Source organism: Calliopsis andreniformis, chromosome 4 (genome assembly GCF_051401765.1).
Source record: "Calliopsis andreniformis isolate RMS-2024a chromosome 4, iyCalAndr_principal, whole genome shotgun sequence".
Lineage (NCBI taxonomy): Eukaryota > Metazoa > Arthropoda > Insecta > Hymenoptera > Andrenidae > Calliopsis > Calliopsis andreniformis.
Genome location: NC_135065.1, coordinates 11,239,405 through 11,262,150, shown reverse-complemented (window position 1 = coordinate 11,262,150; position 22,746 = coordinate 11,239,405). Strand labels below are relative to the sequence as shown.

The window sequence follows — 22,746 nt, the reverse complement described above, 5'->3', positions numbered from 1 at the left end:
TGGGATACGTGATCGCACGCTTCACTGTGTGTATACTTAGTTTCCATCTTAGAATTATGATCTCAGAATTTGCACTATTGGCATGAGCTGTTTAGAAATTCATCATACAGTCTTACCTAAAAACGGTACCTATTCTTACAGTTAGAGGTAAAGGTAGATGCTATCCGTAGTGCGCGAGAAGTACTCTGAAACGCATTAAGAGCAAACTTTCCAGAGGACTTCTCTGGACAGACACAAATAGTCCTTATTAATCCTTCGGTTCTCGTAGTTAAAATCGTGGGGCAAATAAAAAGTAGCCTGTGACCTATGGGAACCGAAGGATTGACACATGATTTAGAACATCAATTCCTCCAGCTTTCAATTCTTCAAAACAAATGAACTCTCCCCGCTGAAGCGTGTCCCGCGGACAAGTACCATCACCCCGAGGATCAGATAGCACTTTCAATCTGAACGAGCACTTTGCCCAGGCGCTGACCATAACCAGCTTCGGATCGCTCGTTTGCGTCGAATGAAGGACCAAGTACAGTTCCCCAGGGAGCAACGGCTCGTTTCGTGTGGAGATTGCTCGCCGATGATCGCGTAACGAGCCGCTGGCCGTCAACCTGTCGGTAGGCCTCGGGGACCAGTCTGGAACTGTTCGTAGCACGGCACGCGGAAGTCACCTCTAGGGGTTAGGGCAGACAGGGCCCTTCCTCTGGGCCAGTCTCCCCGCTAGAACCGTGGAAGGGGGATAAACGAATGCAAAGGGGACGGAATGAATGGCAGTAATTAATAACGCGGACGGTTCCCATGAGTAGAAGGTTAGGCGTCAGTGGCAGGCTCGACTAATGGTAGCAGGGTCACGGGATCTTCACAGTTTGCTTTGTAATTTGCATAACGTCATTTGCCTCGGCTAGAAGTGTCCACCTCCGCGCTGATCCCGTGATCCCTGACCCCGTTTGCACCCATAAACTGAAACGTGCAGATCACGACGCAGTTGCTCCCGCGCGGCTCGTTTGCCGCCTCGGCCAAGATTCTTGCATCGCGTGCAGCTCGTTCCGTGACTTTTCGAGGCCTGGGACGCGAGGGGGGCGTTCATATCGAAGGGACTCGTGTCACCAGCATTTCCCTCGATCCCGTTGCGCGCTGTTAGAATTCTAATGCATCCAGAGGACTATGCGTGAAGGCTCGATGACCTTATCCGAGAGCAATTACCACTTATCGAGGTGAATAATTACTACCACAGAGGCTGATCAGGCAAGAGTAGACAGAGCAGGTTCCCAAGGACGCATTAGGGGCACCACCAAAGCCAGCGACCGGTCGCCGCGCAGGATTTAAGATAGGCTGGAAGCCCCGACTGTCAATTATCGACTCTCCAGTCGTCGAATCTCGCGTCCTCCTCGGGAGGCTGAAGCATCAACGGGTCAGTCTGCCTTTTAGGAGAAAGGCGGACGGGTCCGTTAGTCATTGGTCGGTACGATACTCGTTCGGCGTATTACCATGTCGGAAGTGACCGATCCGCGTCTTGTCACCGTCCCCGCGGACCTGTTTAAGCTCCTTTATATGAAATACCACCGTTATACCTGTACGATAACAGCCTGAGGAAAAATCTGAGCGACGTCCGCGGGGACTGGTCGATCGAGCGCTCTCGGGATCGTCGATTTGCATACAACTAGGACGGAAGGAGATAAAGGGAAGGCTCTCACGGGGCGACGAGCTCCCCTTGAATTATTGGAAATGTTCCAATTAGTAGATACGACCACTCGAGGAAGCGTTATCGCGGCAACATTTCCCAGCCCCGGGACCAGTCCCGACGCGCCTCGTGGTGCATGCACGCGAGCATCGAACGCTCGTCGCTGGAATCGGCCGGCGGATTTGCATAACACGCAACGTGAAATCGAATTAGCTGCACGCGTAAACGGCCCTCGCGCGTCGCCTCGTTCCGCTCCAGCCGTATCGGCTCGTTTGTCGTCCACGCTCTTACCCCGGCTCCGATCCCGATCTCACGGCCTGCTAACATCGGAAATCGTGCGCGGCTGGTCGCGGCGGGAGGGGGCCCAGGGACGGTCGGTCTTTAGCTAATCGCGGAACATCGTCGAGCATCGAGAGGACGAACCGGGACACAGGATCCGCCGCGGAAAGTTCGCCCACGGTCTCCGCGCCGGAGGGGATACGAGGAGAGTCTGTTCCCAGGTGAAGGTAATCATATTCCGCGTTCCACGGTAATGGTAAACGAACGCAGCCTGCGGGCCTCTCTAACGGAACCTCTGCCACCAGCACCCCATTTCACCTGGACCCGTGGGTGCATCTAGCTATACACCTTATACTCAGGCCAAACTCCTATGTTGCGGCAATTATCGCGCGAACAGCTGTTATCCCGGGATACCGAGGCTCGTTGATCGTTATCAGCCTGTTGTTTCTAACTGTGGTTTCTAACTGGCCTCCTTAGCCCTCGATCTGCTAATAAATTACGACATTAGAGGCTAATTTAGGGTCTGCTGATCTGCGGCGATTAGACAGTGATTTTTGGTGGGGCAATACTGTGCATTCGATATCGAGAAAGAAATATTCTTTTGTGTAAACCATTTTTTAAAAGATGTGAGAATATTCTTTGAAGTTACTTGTATACCTCTGGATAATCTATGTACAGAGGTAAAATGACGGGAATGAAGATATTGAAGTGTGTCTGACTTTGAACTTATTCTACTGACGGCGCTGTGTCTGATCAGGCTAACGCCCGCTGGCAGTGGAATGAGTCTCAAGTCAGACAATTTCACGCGCATTCTAGACGTTTTTGCAGCCATATAATGCCACTAAAACAAAGCTGCGAAGCCTCGATTTTCATTTTGTGCAAACATGTAGAATCATCGCTCTAAAACCCAATTACAGATAGAAAAGCAGAAAGATCGAGTACAGTTTAATTCGGATACCATCGTCGGTGCAACCTGTGCCATCGAATTACAATCACCATTCCCCCGGGGCTTTTATACCCTCGCACCTTGTCGCGCGCCATAAACTTGAGCATTCGAGATTCCAATCGAGCAAATCGCTTGCGCAGCCCCGTTTTATAGCTCTCGGTGCCATTTCGCTTCTCTGTCTGCGTCGTTACGCACCTCCTAGCGTCGACGTCCGTCTGAATCGATCCGTATCGCTCGGTGAAATCGGCCTTTAGGTTGCGGCACGGCCGTGTCGAGAGCGCAAGTGAAATTAGTCGCGGTTCGAGGAGTGCGGGCCAGCGCGGAGCTGCCCTGCAACGAGGAAAGTAACGCGGCTTCGCGACGAATCAGGGTGAATCGACGACGCGAACGGCGATCGCGAAGAAAGGGAAAACCGAGAAAGAAAAAGGTGACGGGGACACTGTCGCCGCGCGACTAAAACCACCTCGTTCGCTTTTTCATTCACGACGTGTCACAGCGCGTGGGTGTGCCCGCCGTTTCTCTAGCTTGTCAACGGTAACGCTGCTTGTGTGTTAACGAACCTACACACTGGCCAGGGATGCGATAATAGGACAATGGGACGTGGAGTCATTGAATTTCGAAGGAAGTAGGCGCGGACAGAAAGCAGTGGCCCTTTTAATCACGGAATTACGCTTGTATGTTGGCTGAACGAAGAACAGCTGTTTGAGAAATTAGAATAGATAGTAGCTCTACCTTCTACTATTAATAATCGTAGAGATACTAAACCAGAAAAATTATGTCGGTACAAGAATACCAATAATATCATCAGATTGAAAGCTCGCAGGAAAATCCTAGCAGAAAATACCTTTCACTGCTCAGACACCGCATCGCGGAGGATCGAAACGCTCGGGGTATTCCAGAAGCTTGACCTTCGGTTCGCGCAAATTCTATCGCCTCGGTACAGGCCTATGAAGTACCTTGTGCTCTTCACGAGCGAATACTTGAGCGAGTCGCAGAGGCGTGCACACTTGTCAATGCGCGTTCATACCCATTCACCGAATTCCTCGGTTCAATGGGCCGTATCCTGAATACGCAATGACGCGCGGATTTCGCCGGGGCGTCGAGTGCCAAAGGGAGATTCTCGGCGGTCTCTAGCCACCAGGCTCGACTCCTCGGCCCGCGCTCGCGGCAGCGAAAACACTACAAGAAATTCATCCGAGCATCGGCGAGATTCATTACGATACGCCGACGTGTACTTTAGCAGCGTCGTTAACGAGCGGGCGCGCGAGCTTAGGTGTCACGGGCCGCGTTCCTTCCTCTTGATCACAATGAGACGCGGCCGTCGGAGGAAGCAACGACGGACGGGGAGAAGATGAAGTCGACGGCTGGAAGAGAAACTGCCCACGCTCCTTTATCTCGGTGGCCCTTTGTATTAAGCCGCTGTCGCAACTGGTATGCGCCGGCTTCACCAAAGTCCACCATCTCTTCCTGTCGATTCTTCTTTCTCCTTTTCCTCTCGCTCGCTGACCCCCTCTCCGTGGCCTCCCCTCCTCATCGACAGTTCTATGAACTTCGTTCCCGACATACGTAATTCGTTCTACACGCGACCCTTGTCAACCTGCCGGTTCCTTGCCTTCTAGGAGGCATGGATCGTGGACCTGCAGCGACAGGTGGTTGGAATTTGCGTGCGTGGTCCTTTCGACGGACTGAAGCTTTAGAAAAGGATACTTATTTTGATACTAGAATTCTAAGGAAATAGATGTCGAAATTATGTTAGTGGATTTTTTAGAAAAAATCGCGAAGTCATTCCTCTGAAATTATCTTGAAAGATGAAGTTTGCAGGTTGTAGCAACCATAGCTCCTTTTTAACGAATTATTCTCAACTCGGTCACAGCTCCAGGTCAAGGTGCTGTCTTATAAAAGATTGAAATCTCTACCCTCGTCACTCCACTTGTCCTCCATTACCCAAGGGAGGAGTAATCCTGAAGAATCCCAATTCCCTTCAGCGAGGATCTCGTGTGTGGGCGGACGTCGTGAACACGGACACGTGCCCGCGGGTTCTCTCATCTGACACCGAAATACACGAGCATACTCGTCGATCTGCATACCGCCGCGCAGGAATATCGCGAGAAATGGTCGGTCAAAGTGCGAAGGCATGCGATTTGGCTCACTTCCAGACCATGGTTACCGTCACGTTCAGCTGTCAGGTCGACAGTTACGCTAGGATACCACGTGACAGGATAAACGCGGCCTTAACATTCATTGGAGAGCGCACAATGGTTTGTTACACTTTGCGAGTCCAGGAACGCGGCGATAATAATAGAAAACGCGATCGAAGATCTTCCTGCGAGTATTCTTAGCCTTCGTTGAATGGGGGGATTGTCGAGGCTATTTTTGCTGGACGTGATGAGTGTCATGAGCTTGGGAATTGCTTCTTATTTCGGAACACATTTGAGTGACATCTTCCTCAGCGATATTTAGTACCAATACGTTGCAAATGCTTAACTGTACAGTTTAAGAAAATTTGGAGCCTCTGTACTTGCGTCGTTGCTTATAGAATAAATATTTCTTCGGTAAGAGAGAAAGGAATTAAGGAAAGCAAGATGACTAACAGCATTTTTCGTTGGTTTCAGGAAACGGAAGAAGAGCGCCGACATGTCGGCCTTGAGTGCCGGGCCTTGTCGACCCGGGATTATATTTTGTCTGGCTGTTCTACTGGCATCGCAATCCAATTCTGGTGAGTACTTCGATGAACACGTCGACAGAAGTTCCTTTAGATGTAGGAACTCGTTCGTTCGACGGAGCTTTTATCTTCTCTTTCGTCTTGCTTCGACGCCTCTAACACGCCAGACGCGTCGAAACGTAACTCATTTGGCAGCGAACAGGTGTACGTGAGATAGCATGAAAAAGTAGTCCCGACGGGAACCTTCCTTTCGACTGGACTTCCTATTCTTCGTCCATTTATCTCTGTGAAAAAGCTCAGGATTGTCGTGGCATCGCAATGCCTCTGATCAGTTTTAGTTTCTAGTTCAGGAACAGCTGAGATATAATAGTCGTTTCGGGGATGACAAGACAGTAATCGGAGACAGAGAGTGTAGGTAATTTCTTCCGAGTGGAGGTTGAGAGGGTCGATGTTAAAGGATAACTCCTCTTCTGCAATTTTCAAGCTTACAGCCCTATGTCAAGACAACTGTGCACAAGGGTCATTTCAAGTGTCAGAGTTCATCAAATTCCCCGGGAGATATTATCAGAAAAAGAGAATAGAATCCAACAAATTATACAGCATTTCCTTCGCCAAGTTGTCCCGCCCTCGCTTAAAAGGTGCCTGCCCAATCAATCATCCTGTACCTAATATCTCCAGCGCGCATAAACGAACTACCAAAAATCGACACCAAAGGCGAATATAAAAGTCACGACGATCAGTCATCGCGTCGAGTTTCTCGCATCTTCCCTCTCGAAACAGCCAGGAGGGCTAACACGGTCGGTCAATATCTGAATGGGCCGAGCCAGGTCCCGTCAGGACATCGAACCTATCTTTGTCCTTCCCCTCCCATCCGAGGAGAACAGTCTTACCTCATAATGCTCACCTCTGGCACCGGCCACGTCTCGGGCCCAAGATGCTTTCCCATGGACTTGGCAGACCATATTCGTTCTTCGACGGCTCACAGGTCGCCCCGAAGCGGTCGTCTTCTCCATCACGAGCCACGCTCTTCGAGGTATCGCATAGGCCTCTTCCGTTTACGTCCAGCCGGTTTCGAATTACGTACGACTCTCTCTCTCTCTCTCTCTCTCTCTCTCTCTCTCTCTCTCTCTCTCTCTCTCTCTCTCTCTCTCTCTTCTCCTCCTCTCTCCGTCTGCGGCTTTTACGATCCAAGATCGATCAGAGTCGATGAACGGATCGAGAGCGATCAGTTGTCCCTGCTCGTGCCCCTGTAGGAGCATGCCACTGGAAATTGTTTCGAAAAGCCAGGAAGACTTTCACCTGCATCGCGATTGCGTCAGGCGAAACTCGAGGCCAAGTTCATGGGAAACGAGTGCTGGGTCGCAGCATATGAGAATTAGCTTGGGCTCGAGCCTTGAGCTGGCGAGGTTTGAGGATTTTGGAGCAGTATGAAGATAGGAGGCAGTGAAACTATTTTGTAATGATGTACCCTTAGAGTATTCGAAGTCTCGTAATTCCAGAAGTATAATATTTCCACTCCCATAAGGTACTTAACTCTGATATAGTTTCATAATATTTTTCAGCAACAGATACTACCATTTTTCCTTGTTCCAGTGTTCAAAATTTTCTCTCAACCTCTTCGGCTTCTTCACTAAGAAATTATTTTACAGCTGCAATTTTAGGTACCTCTGATAGCTTCTGTCTTGGACAGAGCATCCTCTACAATCTTTCCACCCACTACTTTCATATCCACACGCAGTTTCATATTTTCCATACCTAAGCTCCTCTAATTATAGTCGAGTATTAGCATGCGAGTCACATTCCCGTTCCACAATGTCGAGCACCGTCTCCGCCCGAATTCCAATCAAGCCAGGCGTCTAATTCGGAATTTCTATGAAGCTTCTCACGGGTGTTCATTGTCATGTGCACCCCGTAGCGCATACCAGGTGCATCGTTCAGCTTCGACGAAAAATCCGCGCGGCAAATATTAACTCCGCTGATTGCTTCCTGGATCTTAGTCATCCCCCGACACGATCCATCAACGCCAACCCAGAATCGATCCTGTTCCCCGACGCATAGGGCGAGGATCGTTCTGGGAACAGCGTGTTACCGCGAAAGCAGAGACGTGCAAAAACGTTGCATCCTCAATGAGAGTTCATTGGGGATGCGTCGTTTTTGCCCCCTCCCTCTCGCCGCGATCGACAATTGGCCTCAGCTAATTCAACGAACCAGCAGGTGTGGATAAATGGACGAGGAGCGATCTGGAATTCCTCGAGCGACCCTTTCCTTCTTGTTCCGAGCGACTCGCTAGGTGATCTTGTCCACGAGGCGCTCTCGTCACTGTCTTCCTTCTTTTTGCGAGCAGTTTCCCTTTCGAGCGAGCTACCGTCTCGAGGTGCTCGATCCCATCGATCTATCTGTCCCTGGTTTTCTTCCAGCCCCGATCGACTCTGACAGATGTTTGCATTCGAAGAAAGAATCGATATCCACCCGACATATCGTCCAGGGGCAAGAAGTTTCGTTAGCTTCGTGCCACAGTGATTCTTGTCTCCTGACTCAACTGTAATTGCTCCCACCTCGAGAGCTGGGTCGAATTCGATGAACCGAATCCATCGAGCCTTGACGATCCTGGCTCGCCGACCAATCGATCCACGTCCACTGAAAGCAAAAACGCGAAGGAAAGTCGATTCCTCTGTCGACTGGTCGCGATTTCGAAATCCTCGAAGGCGATCGAACGGGGCTGGGTCGAGGTGAAAAAATGCGCGTCGCTGAGGCGACACAGCTGCACGAATAGCGGTTCCTGTGCTTGCCTGCATCCACGTGATGCTGTGAATTCTGGTCAAACCTGTAAGCCCCGAAGAGACCGCTTGGGATGTCACTGACCGCGTGCCTCACCGTTGCCCACTTACGGTCCACGTCGTCGCACCTGACCCCCGAGAGACGTTCCATATTTATGCCTTAATGCCAGCCGAAGTGTCGTTATGTTTCGAGAGTCGTTCGGCTGGCGACGTGTCACGCTGCCAGTTACGCTTCTTTAAAATATTGCCGGATGGGAGGCTGAGATGAGAATCCTTGGAATTCCTCTTCAGAGGAATTACGTGGAACTTTTTTGGGAACTTGGCATCGCTGACTTCCGTGAGATGTTGAAGTAGGCGGGGTGTAATCAGTTTATAAAACAAAATCGTATTAGATGAATTGTATATCCAAGATTAATAATATTTCACAATTACACGAAGTTCATACGAAGCCCCAATTTTCTCGTATTTTTATAGAAGGATCTGAAACCATTGTTGGTAGACTAAAACTGTAGAATGTCCAGGCAGCAAACCACTGACAAGGACCATTACCTCGCACTCAATTTATCTAATCTGAGTTCTGACGAAATCGCCAGTCACCGAAACGGTTCTCCCAGCTGTTACCCACCGATACCGTAACTTAATGAGATTCTCGTTCATTTCAAACTTCTATGTACATTTGTGAGGCAAATACTGCTGGGATGTCGGCTATAGTCGAGCAAACACCTTCAGGTTTGTGTGCTTCGTAGAGAGCCCCTTGTTTAAGCACTCTCATCGCTCCTCGTTATTGAAATAATTAATTATCATAGTCTAACGTTGTCTTTGAATTTTGCACGCGCCAGTGCGGCCCCTTGAACGCTCGAGGAGCAACGAATTCGGCTGGTACTTAAAATTCGGAACGTGTAGAGGAGCGGTAAGGTAAACGTAGCGGTCAAGTCCCATTAGCAAACGTACACGCTGGGACCGTGCCTGTACAAACACTCCCGCATAATTAGTTGGTTTTCCTAACGCCTTATTTTTCTTGCGTGTCGATTGCGTAACCCTCTTGGACATACCGTGCGTGGGCTGCAAACGACCGCCAAAAACTCGGAGGCTGTTAATCTGAATTCCACGTGGAGCTACCATGAAGATCTGCGTTCAAATTCTCATCTCACTTCGGCGAAACATTTTACAATATTACAGATTTGTTTTAATTCAGTCATTTGTCTGATAGCGAAATCTAAACCCCCTGAACTGCGAGGTAATAAAACGATTGACATGTTGACTGTCATCGTAGACTTCTCAAGTATCTTCTTAATATGCCTACAGCAAGTAAACTGCAATGTAATATCAATAAATAGTTGTTAGTAATGTAAAGCGATAAATGCGTCACTGAATCATGAAAGTTCCTGTTTTCAGTGACACAAGCTTGTATAGATAAAAATACATGAAGAACATGGGAAAATAACATGATAGTCGAAGTGTTAAAGGACGTTTATAGTACACTATTCTCTCGGCGAATCTTGTTCCTTATCATACGTTTATGACATCAGCAGTCGTCAGCAGTAAAACGAGTCTCGCGATGAGAAAAGAAAGGACCTCGCGAGGCAAGAGGATATAGAAAGGACCTGTTGTAACTGGTACCTCGCGAGAGGACTCCACTCCCGCGTTCCCTGTGTTCTTCCCTCCCTACTCTGGTCTTCTACGCTTTCTTGACTACTTACAAAGGTCAGCAGCGGTCATTCGACGATGGTATAACGGAACGGGTGGGTGCAACTTCGCCGTGACATGGATTAAATAATCGTGTTAATTCCTCGTAGGCATGTTGTCAGCCTGACATCCGAGATCTTGGGAGACTCTAGGACAGGCTCCCTACGAGCCGCTTCTATCTGTCTGAATCGAGATTGCAGGATCTCCTGTGGGATGGGCAGTGCTTTGGGTGCAAGGAAATTTCTACTGTGCAGTATTACCAATGACTGAATAGAAAATTAGAATATTTGAATATTAGAAAGTCTGAACTCTTCTATCGAAGAAAAGCATAAATCAGCTTATACGAAGTGAGCGTGATATAATTTCCGTCTCACGGCATAGCCTTTCAGTTACTCAATAAAGAATCACAATCATGCTCAGCTGTCCACACGCCATTTTCTCTTTATCGATCTAGCGACCCTGGCTGCCTTCCAATAACACGGCGAGTGGCAATGAACTCGATTGAAAATACAAGATAATTTATGATTGTCCTCGAAACAGTGCAGCCAGTTCCAGCCAAGCACCAGCGTATTACGACAGAACCGGTCGGCCAAGTTCTCTCCACGCAACCCACTCGATACCGCTGACATTGACATTGACTGTCGGAAGACCATGAACGACGATACTTTCCGACTCATTACGGGGACTTGAATTTCCCTCGCGCTAAACGCGAGAACAGGTGTCGTGGATCATCGTTTGCGCCAGTGTTACTACCGTCGTTGATCTGCTAGTGTGCACAGCGTGTAGGAAACACCATACTGAATTGTAAATGGCAGCCGTGGATGAGTTAATCTAGCCTCGTACAGAAGCCCACAGCAGAAACGAACGAGACGAATCAGGAGGTTGGATTATTGGAGTATGATATAGAGATGTCTGACAGGTTTAGTGTTAAATTAGCATGGAGTTTGTTGGATTTGTGACAAGAAGACTTAGGGGTTATTAGGAATTAAATGGTACTATTTACAGGAAAATCTTTAATAGATTTAATTTCTCTTGGAAGATACTAGAGGAAGCCTGAAGAAACTTGGGCATGAAATTCCAGTTGAACCACATCTCTCATCCTAAGCTCAAAAAAATAGTTATTGAGAAACTCCCTTTTCGACATTTTTTCTCCGACCACTTCTCTACCTCTAGCCTCACTTAATCTCTCAGCGAACCAAAGACCTCGTTTCACTAACACCTTCCACTACCAAGAATCTCCTACATCTCATTTTCTTCCCCTCGAGCAACTCCAGAGAGCACAAAATCCAGATGATGAAGTGTTTAACAAAGAGCGTTGTTCAGACAACCGCAGATCCATTCTCGCCGAGCCCTGGAGATTCGTCGTTCCATCGTAACGAGCCTTTTCATCCGAGCCAGCGAGAGAAGGGCGAAGGGAGGAAGGAGAGGAGAAACGAAATTGTTCCATCGTGTTTTTCATCGCCGCCACGGGAGGAGAATTCCTTCACGGCGACGGTGGTTGCGGTTCAGGCAAACCACGACCTTGGAAGACACGTAGTGCAGAATTTCGTGCACGCGATACGCGCTGAGGAGCAGGGAGCCAGCTGCTCATCGGAGCGTGTGCGGTTGATGGTAATGAACTTTCGCGAGAGGCAAGGCCGCCCAGGGATGATTTCATAACGCGTGCTCGATGACTTTGCTCTCGCGCTCGCCTCGCTCCCTGTCTCCTCTTTTCCCCCAGCGCGCTGCCCGATCGTTTCTCTTTCCTATTCTCGACCTCGTGGCGTTACAACGTCGTCTAATCACTCGGACAGTGAGAAATGACTGAAGTATCCTTTTGAGAGAAGGCTAGCAGTTAGATTGGCGTTTATGAAGGTAATCGGTCTCATTGACGAGTTCAATTTTGAGGTGATTGGTATCGGGGAGAGTCAATTAGTTTTGGAGCAGCTGCTGGATTTGCTTTATAGGCAGATTGCATCGGTCATTACGTTTATAAAAGAGTAGCTAATTATTAGTCCCCAGTATTCTAAACATGTCCATCGACCCCACACTTTAAGCTGACATTCATAAAATATTGCTTATGCATATAGGTCACGACCTCCTTAGATACAGAAAAAAGTAGACAATCCAAGCAGAAAGATAATTGAATACCGACTTATACAATAATGACTCACGCGAGTCACCAAGACGCGCGAGATTTGTCCTCGATTACCGCCTATGCAAATGTAAGAATTTTTACTCGTCCCTCGAGGCGAGATCGCGATTATTGTCAGAGTACGATAAGCAGCTGGAGGCCTTAAAGCCTCGATTGTCCTTGCTTAATTACAGGAATTATCCTGGAATTCCGTGATCGGTGACGCCATGCGGAACGGAATACCGGAACTCGCTTTCTTCGACAGTGGCCCGCGTCTCCCCACCAGCAGAAACGCTTTACACTCTTCTTACCGCTTCCCAGTCCCGTTACCCGTCAATTTATACCATTTAATTCATCGATCTCCGATTCGATTAGAATCGTGTCCGTGGAGAAACGAGTGCAGTTCTTCGATCGTCCAAGAACGAGGCTCGCCTCGCAGGAAATACCGCGAGCAAAAAGAGCACTCTAAGTGCTCTAGGATTCTCCGGCTGTTCGCCCGCGCAAAAACCGATTTCTTCGCACCTGTTGCGCGGCAGACGACGTAACGGATCGATCCCCAGTCGTCGGGACGTGGAACTTCCGTGACTCGCGATAAATCCGCCCGCGGCATTATTCCTCGAGAGTCGTACGAGATTGTAATCACGCGCGGCCCGCCGACACCTCGGCAAAAGCGTCGGGGGCCGACGCGGAACGGGCCCCGAACGGGCGCAATAATTTAGCGCAGGCACCGCGCGAGACAAGAATCGTCTCGGCGCGACGCGGCCCGGCGATGCGCGCGCACGTACGTGCTGGGCCCGTGTAACGTGGAGGCACGCGGCTGGGCCCCGTTCGTGGGACCCGCGAGGAACAACGCGATGGCTCTTCCATTCACGGAGTTCGCCACTGCTTCCCAGTACAATTCAATTCGCTGGAAACCACCGCCGCCCGCTGCATGCCCCGCGACGTGGAATGCTGATTCGCGGACGACCGATGCGCCCACGGAAACGAATGTCCGCGCGGTGCTCCGCGGGCACCGCGCGGAAATGCACGCGCCTTGCATTGCAAACCTCGCGCCTTCGACTTCCGATTTATGGACGTGTTGCTGCTTAGTCTCTGGGACTTTCAGGGGGCTTTTTATGTAGATCAATGTTGGACTAAGTATCTGAAATTTTTTTTTTATGAAAATAATTTGGATTTAGATATGGTATACATCTAGATAACTTTAATTTGGATAGTGTTTTGAAGAAGAAATTTGGGTTGGATAAATTCAGAAATTTGTAACAGCTGGTTCTATGACCCGTATGTGGGTCAGGGTGATTTTCACAGTGGTTCCTAATTTTTTTTTTTTGAGTAATTCAAATTTCAATTTTCTTCTCGAATTTTGTAATTGGATTCTCTCTGAAGATTGAATTTTCAACTGAATAGTTATAGAGTTAGCTGAGTGACTTAACTTGTCATGAAGCGAAGAATATTATTTAGCAAACCGTATCCGTTGGCTCGTAATAAATCTGCCAAGCTCAGTACATTCAATGAAAGGATTATACTGGACATTCGAATCCTTCGCCTCGCAATGCACGTATCCGCGTACGGAGACGTTTTTTGCATCTCAAGAAGTTCCTGGACGGTTTTCGAAGAAAAAAAGCCACGTCAAACTTTCGAAAAGGGCACGACGATCTTGAACCTCGTACGACACGAAATGAGCCTCGCTAAAAGTTCAGAAAAATTTTGAACCATCAGAAACAATTTAACTCGTCCTTTGGAAAGTAGAAAAGGGAGCGTATCCACGAGGAGAGATTCTCGTTAGGCGAGCACGTAGAATCGTCGGAGGGTGGCGTGTCGCGTTTCAGAGAAACAATCGAACTCTTGGGGGCACTTCAGTTCCAAAGAAATTGCGAAAACGGCACGAGCAAGGAGAGAACGTGGCTCAGAATGGAGTCGGCTACGATTGGGCTGGATGCGTCTGCACGCGCGCGTGTTTTTGCGCGGATCGTAGACAGAGGGAACGGGCGAGAAAAGAAAGGCGGTTGAAAGAGAGAGTGAAAAAGAGAGTTCTGTATTCCACGTGCACTCGCCATACAATTCGTTCGACTCGGGGGGCGAGGGTGTTAACGAGAATTCGCCCACGTACGCTCGCGCCATATGACGCTTTGAGTCACTCCGTTGTTAAGGCTGGTTCACCCTCCGGACAAACGCATCCCGCCGGTAATTACTATGATAAACTGCGCGCACGGCAGAGACACGACTCGTTTCCCTGCGAATTTCATGGGAAATGGAGGCCTTCGAATTATTTCAGTACAGAGTTTGCTCTGCTACTCTATCCCCTGGGAAAATTATTTAGCGCTAATTTAAGAGACACGTCGTAGTACCTGGGACAAATATAGAGTTGGTGTTTTAGAACTTTTTAGAACTGAGGTATTCTCCTGAAGAGGATAATTAATTTTGGCAGTAGATGTAATCCTTTTGACACAGACACGAAGTGGAATTCCATGCTTCTTAATTACAACTTTTGTTCAGGAATTAATTGAGAGAAACATGAAAGCATCTGTGCATGTAAAAGTAGAAATGTGTTTTTTGAAGATTTTTTACCACCACTAGAAGTTTCAATAATTAATCTACATTGCTTGCACATGGATAGTGAGAATAAAAACTTCGTTCTGTTTGTTACAGCTCCAGTATATGACCACGATACCACACATGTCGCAGAATACGATGGAGGTATGTACAGAACGCTTATTACTTCTGACGTTTATTACTCGTAATCAATATAAACGACACCGATGTGATGTTAATTGTAACGCCGTCGAACAGACACGTGCCGTTTCAATGACTCTCACGCCGCTTCCAATCGATCCTGTCGATGAATATTAAAGCTGTCCGGCGCAAACCGATTATCGTGCGACACGATCGTAAACTGTGGCACGCAGCATAGAATTGTAAAGCTCTGATACAGATTCTATTCGACTCAATGGTCTTAAACGCCAAAAGAAACAGAAACTCTACACCCCCTTAGAAACATAATACATTACCCACTCTGCCAAGAAAAAATTCATAAACAAAAAAACAGTATTGAATCCATGATGAACTCAATGATCATTGAAATCATCTGCATTAAATCCTGCTACCCACAGCCACGGCAGGATGCTACTACAACTTCCAACATTACGACGAGGGTGACAGAATCATCACAAACGAGCCCTGCCTAAACTGCACCTGTCACAACCGAATGCTGATGTGCTACCTCAGGGTCTGTCCCTTCACCAAGGCGATCGGCCAAGACTGCACGGTGGAGAAGCGTCCAGACCAATGTTGCCCAGTGATCACTTGCCCAGAGGTGCCAGTGCAGCTGCTGACGTCGACGACCAGCGCGCCAGCGATTTCCGGTTCCTCTGCAGTCGGCTTCCACGATAACTACGGTTGCAACGTGAACGATCGGTTCTACGCCGATGGCGCCCAACTGCCCATCGATCCTCAGAACCCCTGCGAGCTCTGCTATTGCATCAGGAACAGGACCACCTGCGTTATGCAGGAGTGCACTTTGCGAGTGGCGGGATGCAGGCCAGTCTATCAACCTGGAGTGTGTTGTCCAGTCAAATACAATTGCGGTAAGCATCTGGGGGATTCATTTTAGTCTGGACCACTTGGAAATTCGGGAATTTTTGTAGATTAGTAGACTGAGGTATTGAGTATTTCTGTGATTGTAAAAACGATGTCTAAATAGAATACGACGAGGAACTTGCAACGACGGTTGAACCAACGCCTGGCCTCATTATGACCACGACGATAGCTCCTGGAGCGACGCCACAGTGCTACCACGAAGGCAAAGTGTACGAGGATGGTGACCTGATCTATTCGACGCAACCTTGTCAGCATTGTTACTGCTTCCGAGGTGACATCGCTTGCGCTGTTCAGAATTGTGGAACTCCGATGCAGACGCATGGAAAGAACTGCACTGCTCTGCCACCACCGGAAGGAAAATGTTGTCCGACTACGTACCAGTGCGGTAAGAAACCTTTTTCCTTTAATTTAAATATTTATTTGTTGGTGGAAGGGAAGAGTAGTAGAACTAATTTTTTATTGATAATTATTCTACGCAGATGAAGATGGACAAGGTGGACTCGTAACAGTACCAAAAGGCGAGGAACAATCCACTGAGGAACAGGTTCTGACAACTACAGTACCTTCAGAGGTAGAAAAGGAAATCCCTGGAACGACAGAAGAGTCCTTCCCAGGCTACGACAACGTTATTCCAGAGGTTCACAAAGCGGAAAGTAGCACAGAGAGTGCTACAGAACCATCTACTGAAGAACCTAAGAAAGAAACGCCACAAGAGGCTCTTCCAGGAGAAGAAACCGTAGTTCCAGAGCCTGGAACAACTCAGAAGGAAGCTGAACCGACTGAAGGACCTGTTTCTGCTACAGAGCCTAGCTTGGAAACTAAGCCAACAGAAAGTCAAGCCACCAAGGCTCCAGTGGAGGAAGAAAAGGGTGAAGAGGTGGCTACCAAGCCTGCAGAAGAGACTACTCAAGGTATCACTGAAACTCCTGTTCCCCAAGGAATCCCAGAATCTTCGCCGAAATCGGAGGAGCAGCCTGAAGAAAGATCCACAGTTGGACCAGAAGCAGTTACCGAAGTAATGATGGTAGAGAAAGAGCAGACAGAAGGCATGCCACAGAAGGAGCAGCCAACTGAACTGCCAAGTAGTCAGCCGACTGAGTTGCCAAGTGAACTGCCAAGTGGTCAGCCAAGTGAGCAGCCAGCTGAGCAGCCGACAGAACAACCCAGTCAGTCAAGTGAACTACCAAGTCAACCACCTGAAGTGTCGAGCGAACAACCAACACAGCTTTCAAGCGGACAACCAAGTGAACTGCCAAGTGAACAGCCTACAGAACTGCCAAGTGGACAATCAACCGAGCAGCCCAGCACTGAGAAGGCAGAAGGTGTGACTGAAGGAAAACCGACAGAAAGTGTAACTACTTTGGAACAGCAACCAGCAGCTACTGAAGCCGCAATTCCAAAAGAAGAGCTGCCAACAGAAGGTGCCGAGAGATCTACACCAGCGCCAGAACTTCCAGGTGAAGAAAAAATGACAGAGACTCCTCCTCAGGCAGAAGTAACTACAGTTAAGAGTGAGGGTGAAGAACAGGTGACAGAAGCAGGAAAGGGAGCAGAACCTGGCATGGTTACAGAACCAGAAGAGGAACTGAATAGGTTGGGATCTGAAGAAAGAGAACCAGAAAAGCCTGCGACTCCTGAGGCAGAGATTCCTACTGAGAAACCTGTTCACGAAGTTCCAAGCACGGAACAGCCGTCAGTCCAGAAAGAAGAAAAGGAAAAACCAACAGAGGTTAGTCCAAGTGAACAGCCTACTTTAGCAAGCATCTCTCCTGAAGAGCCAGCAGTGACAGAAGGTGTTGAGTCAAGACCAGAACAGCCAGTGTACGACCACGAAGCTCCTGTGCAATTACCTGGCATAGTTCCTAAGAAGGAGGATGCGATACCAAGCGAGGAACCATCAGTTAGCGAGGAAGCTGTGACAGAACCATATCTAGAAGAGGAACAGCCTGTAATTCCAGAGCAAGGTCCAACTGGTATTTCTATCACGGATCGTGTGCCTGAAAAGAAAGCAGAGGACAAGGAATCGGTGCCTGAGATTCAAGTGACAGAAGGCTACGTTGACATGAAACCTCCAGACTTCCACGTACCTAGTAGTCTTGTGACCGAAACTCCTGAAAAGGCTCATACGTATCTTCCACCCTCAACAGTATCTTCCAAGGAGGAGGGAATGATGGGAGAGGCAACAACAATTACAGTAGAGTTACCAGAAGAAGCTTCTATAAGCCCAGAGAAAGAACAGACTGAAAGTCTTCCTCCGGTTACTGAAGCTGCTGTTCCTGAGGAGAAGGAAGAAACAGCTGTTCCTCAGTCTACTGAAGCTGGCCTAGAGCTCTCAACTCAACAGGCACCTCAAGAGACCCAACAAACTGAGAAACCAATTCCTGAAGAACGTGGCACTGAGGCTCCAGCTTCTGAGGCTCCACCGTCAACAGAAATTTCTGTTGAGGAAGGAATGCCAGCGAAGGGACTGACTATTGAAACATCAGGTGAAACCTCTTCTGAAGAAGCCACGAGTGAAGTACCTCCTAAGAAAGAGCATGGTAAGGAATCAGAGGAAGGAGAGGAATCAGAAGAATCAGGGGAAGTTTCTGAGGCACCAGCGTCAGCTGAAACTCCTGCTGCTGAGATACCAAAAGAACAGCCTGCTACTGGAGAACCATCTACCGAGGGTAAGGAAGTAACAACTGGACCTACCTTGGCTCAGTCTACTGAGACTCCAGGTGTTGAAGAAGGACCTACGGAAATTAGTCCTGCTCCAGGAAAGGAAGAAATGCCTAAGGAGGAACAGGCAACACCTGCACCAGAAGAGGCTCTACCAAGTGAGAAACCAGAAGCTGGTACAGAAATACCTGAAGGACAAGTGACAGAGAAACCAGTTCCAAGTGAGGAACCAGCTACTACTCGAGCACCTGAAGTTGAAGAGCCAGGCACATCGCAGGTTTCTGTCACCGAAGGTGAAGGAAGTGAACAACCTGCAGTGGAGGAAACTTCGCAAGGAACACTGGCTCCAGAAGTTGAGACCTCTTCGGTTACTCAAGAGATGGAGGCTGAGAAACCGACTGAGGGCACGTTAATGGTGGAAGTTCACCCACAAGAAGTCCCAGAAGAAAAGAAGGAACATGAAGAGCCAGTATCTACGGAACAACCTGCTGTTAAACAAACAGAAACACCGTTAACCAAAGAACCATCCACGGAGAGACCTGAAGAGGAACAGAAGACAGAAGAGCCGAGTGTTCCAGAGAAGGAGGAAACTCAGACTCAGGGTCCTGTTGCCGAATCCCCAGCAACTGAGGAGACGGTTACTGAAGCGGGATTGGAGAAGGAAGGAACTCAAGCTCCAGTTGTGGAACAGAAACCTCCTATCACTGAGCGTAAAGAGGATGAGGAGATGGGTGTAGAGCAGAAGCCGGGAGAAGCGAAAGAGGAAGGCACTCAGAAGCCATCTCTTGAAGAAGAGAAGCCAACTGAAAAGCCTGCGGAAGGAGAACCTGCGGAAGCCGAAAGACCGACTGAAAAGTCTGTCGAAGAGATGATTGTTGAAGAAGGAAAACCAACTGCAGGACCTCCAGAAGAGGAGAAACCAAGTGAAGGACCTGTGACGGAAGAACAACCTAGTGAAGAAGAAAAACCAACTGAAGGGCCTGCAGAGGTAGAGAAACCGACTGAAAGACCTGCAGAGGTGGAGAAACCGACAGAAGGACCTGCAGAGGTGGAGAAACCAACTGAAGGACCTGCAGAGGTAGAGAAACCAACTGAAGGACCTGCAGAGGCAGAAAAACCTACTGAAAGACCTGCAGAAGTAGAGAAACCAACCGAAGGTGCTGCAGAGGCAGAGAAGCCTACTGAAGGACCCGCAGAAGCAGAGAAGCCTACTGAAGGACCTGCAGAAGCAGAGAAGCCTGCTGAAGGACCTGCAGAAGCGGAGAAGCCTACCGAAGGACCTGCAGAAATGGAGAAGCCTACTGAAGGACTTGCAGAAGCGGAGAAACCTACTGAAGGACCTGCAGAGGCGGAGAAACCCATTACCGAAGGACCTACAGAAATAGAGAAAGCAACCGAAGGTGCTGCAGAGGCTGAGAAACCTACTGAAGGACCTGCAGAGGCAGAAAAACCTACTGAAGGACTTGCAGAAGCAGAAAAACCTACTGAAGGACCTGCAGAGGCAGAAAAACCTACTGAAGGACCTGCAGAGGCAGAAAAACCTACTGAAGGACCTGCACAGGCAGAAAAACCTACTGAAGGACCTGCAGAAGTAGAGAAACCAACCGAAGGTGCTGCAGAGGCAGAGAAGCCTACTGAAGGACCTGCAGAGGCAGAGAAGCCTACTGAAGGATCTGCAGAGGCAGAGAAGCCTACTGAAGGACCTGCAGAGGCAGAGAAGCCTGTTGAAGAATCTACAGAACCGGAGAAACCATCTACTAAAGGACCTGCAGAAACGGAGAAACCAGCTACTGAAGGACCTGCAGAAGGAGAGAAGCCTGCTGAAGGACCTGCAGAAGCAGAGAAGCCTACCGAAGGACCTGTGGAAGTAGAGAAGCCTACCGAAGGACCTGCGGAAGTAGAGAAGCCTACTGAAGGTCCTGCAGAAGTGGAGAAACCTACTGAAGGACCTGCAGAAGCAGAGACGCCTACTGTAGGTTCTGCAGAGGCAGAGAAGCCTACTGAAGGACCTGCAGAAGCGGAGAAGCCTACTGAAGGACCTGCAGAAGTGGAGAAGCCTACCGAAGGACCTGCAGAAGCGAAGACGCCTACTATAGGTTCTGCAGAGGCAGAAAAGCCTACTGAAGGACCTGTAGAAGCGGAGAAGCCTGCCGAAGGACCTGCAGAAGCGGAGAAGCCTACCGAAGGACCTACGGAAGCAGAGAAGCCTACTGAAGGACCTGCAGAAGCAGAGAAGCCTACCGAAGGACCTGCAGAAGCGGAGAAGTCTACTGTAGGTCCTGCAGAGGCAGAGAAGCCTACTGAAGGACCTGCAGAAGCCGAGAGGCCTACTGAAGGACAGGCAGAAGTAGAAAAACCAACCGAAGGCCCAACGGAAGTAGAGAAACCAACGGTAGGACCGACGGAAGTAGAAAAATCAACCGAAGGCCCGACGGAAGCAGGAAAATCAACTGAAACACCTGTTGAAGGTGGAGAACCAACAGAAGAACCTGCGGAAGGTGAAAAACCAACTGAAGGACCTGTTGCAGAAGAAAAGCCAACTGAACAGCCCCCTAAGGCAGAAGAACCTGTTATAAAAGAAGGCTCAACTGAAAAGCCCTCAGAAGAAACACCAACTGAAGCTGCCCCCATTGAAGAAGGAAAACCAGCAGAGGAAGAAAAACCAACTGAAAAACCAGCTGAGGAAGAAAGACCAACTGAAACAGCAATTGAAGAACAGAAGCCAACTGAAGGTCCGATTGTAGAGACAAAACCAACCGAAGTTGCTCCTCCTCAAGAAGGCGTCAGTCAACCTGTTGAAGAGGTTTCTACAGAAGGTCCATTGGTTGAAGGGAAACCATCTGAAGGTCCTGAGAGTCAACCTACTGAGGCTCCTGGAGTAGAAGAAGGTGTCACCACAACTGGGGCTAAAGAAGTACCTGAAACGTCCACCGAAATCTCGAAAGAAATTCCAGAGGCTCCCACAACCGTGAAAAGTGAAACTGCACCCACAGAAGAATCCCGCACAGAGGCTGCTGTACCTCAAGAAAAATCTACAGAAGCTCCCTCTGTCCAGGAAGTACCTTCTACAGAACCATCTAAAGTAACACCAGAGCAGCCTACGATGGAACCAGGAGAAACTCAGAAACCAGAATCGCAACCTGAAGCTTCAACCCTCGCAGTTCCAACTGAAGGAGCGAAGGAACCAGAAGTTGAAACGCCAGAAGCAGGTATCAGCACAGAGATGCCTAAAGTATCTCCCACAGAACCTGCAGTTTCTGAGGCCTCTACAGCACCTTCTGCCGAAACAACACCACCACAGGAAGAACAAAAAGTCTCACTTCCTGCAGAAGCTCCGACTGAGGTAACTCCTTCGAAAGAAGCTGTTACAACGCAAATGCCTCTGGAAAAAGAGACGCAAGCTCCAGTTACAGAGAAGGGTCTAGAACTATCGACTGCAGAGCCCACCAAGGAAGAAGTAGTTCCAGAAATACCTAAAGTAACTACTGAAGCAGCGATTGAGCAATCTACAATTGCTGCAGAAACGCCTGAACAAGAACTGACAACAGAGCTTCCAATCCGCATGCCAGCAGCAATTCCAGGCGAAGGCAACTGTCTCGTCGAAGGACAGTCTTACAGCAATAACTCCGCGGTTCCTCCAGTTAATCCTTGTCAACTCCAGTGCCGCTGCATAAGTAGCATTATTCAGTGTGATCTGGTTCAGTGCCCACCACCTCCGAGCCATTTGTCGAACTGTATGCCTTTACACACTGGCAAAGACTCCTGCTGCCCGATGTACACTTGCGATTCAACACCCACAGCTGAGTTAGAATCTGATAACCATATGATCGAGCAAGGAGCCAAGGAAAGTGAAGGGAAACCTGCACAGCCAGTTTCCGAAACACCAGCTGAAGCAATTACACAGGAACCAGTCGAAGGTACCAAAAAACAGACAACGCCTGCAGTTCCCGCACCTGGTAAGGAAGCTGGCGAAGAGCTTCCTGGCGTGGTTAAGGAAGTTCCGACAACCCTGACACCTGTTGAACCTGAACAGCCTACCACTGTCGGAGGGCCACTCAAGCCAGCTGAAGAGCAGACTACAATGCCGCCAGTCCAAGTAGAGTCTTCTAGTCAGATTCCCTCAAAGGAAACGAAAGTATCACCGGAGACACCAGCTACCCCAGAACAGGAACCTGTGACGAAGATACCATCCACTGAGCAACCAGCTGAAACACAGGCTCCTGAACAAGAACCTTCTAGTCCAGCTGCCCCTGAAGAGCAAACAACAGAGGCAGCGCAAGAACAAACTTCTCCTGGAATTGAAAAGGAAACTGTTGCTCCTGGAGTTGAAAAGGAAACAGTTGCTCCTGGAACTGA

General features: G+C 48.9%; 1 protein-coding gene across 1 annotated transcript in view; it reads left to right on the top strand.

The window, feature by feature from the left end:
• The window catches only part of LOC143178232 (uncharacterized), a 45,257-nt gene that overhangs the window by 18,165 nt on the left and 4,346 nt on the right, over nucleotides 1–22,746 (top strand). Inside the window, exons 2-7 of the mRNA XM_076376762.1 lie at nucleotides 5,510–5,613; nucleotides 14,782–14,829; nucleotides 15,243–15,716; nucleotides 15,833–16,114; nucleotides 16,209–16,811; nucleotides 17,052–22,702. Of these exons, the coding sequence (XP_076232877.1) occupies nucleotides 5,532–5,613; nucleotides 14,782–14,829; nucleotides 15,243–15,716; nucleotides 15,833–16,114; nucleotides 16,209–16,811; nucleotides 17,052–22,702 (7,140 nt within the window). The 5' untranslated portion in view covers nucleotides 5,510–5,531. The remainder of the gene's footprint in view (nucleotides 1–5,509; nucleotides 5,614–14,781; nucleotides 14,830–15,242; nucleotides 15,717–15,832; nucleotides 16,115–16,208; nucleotides 16,812–17,051; nucleotides 22,703–22,746) is intronic.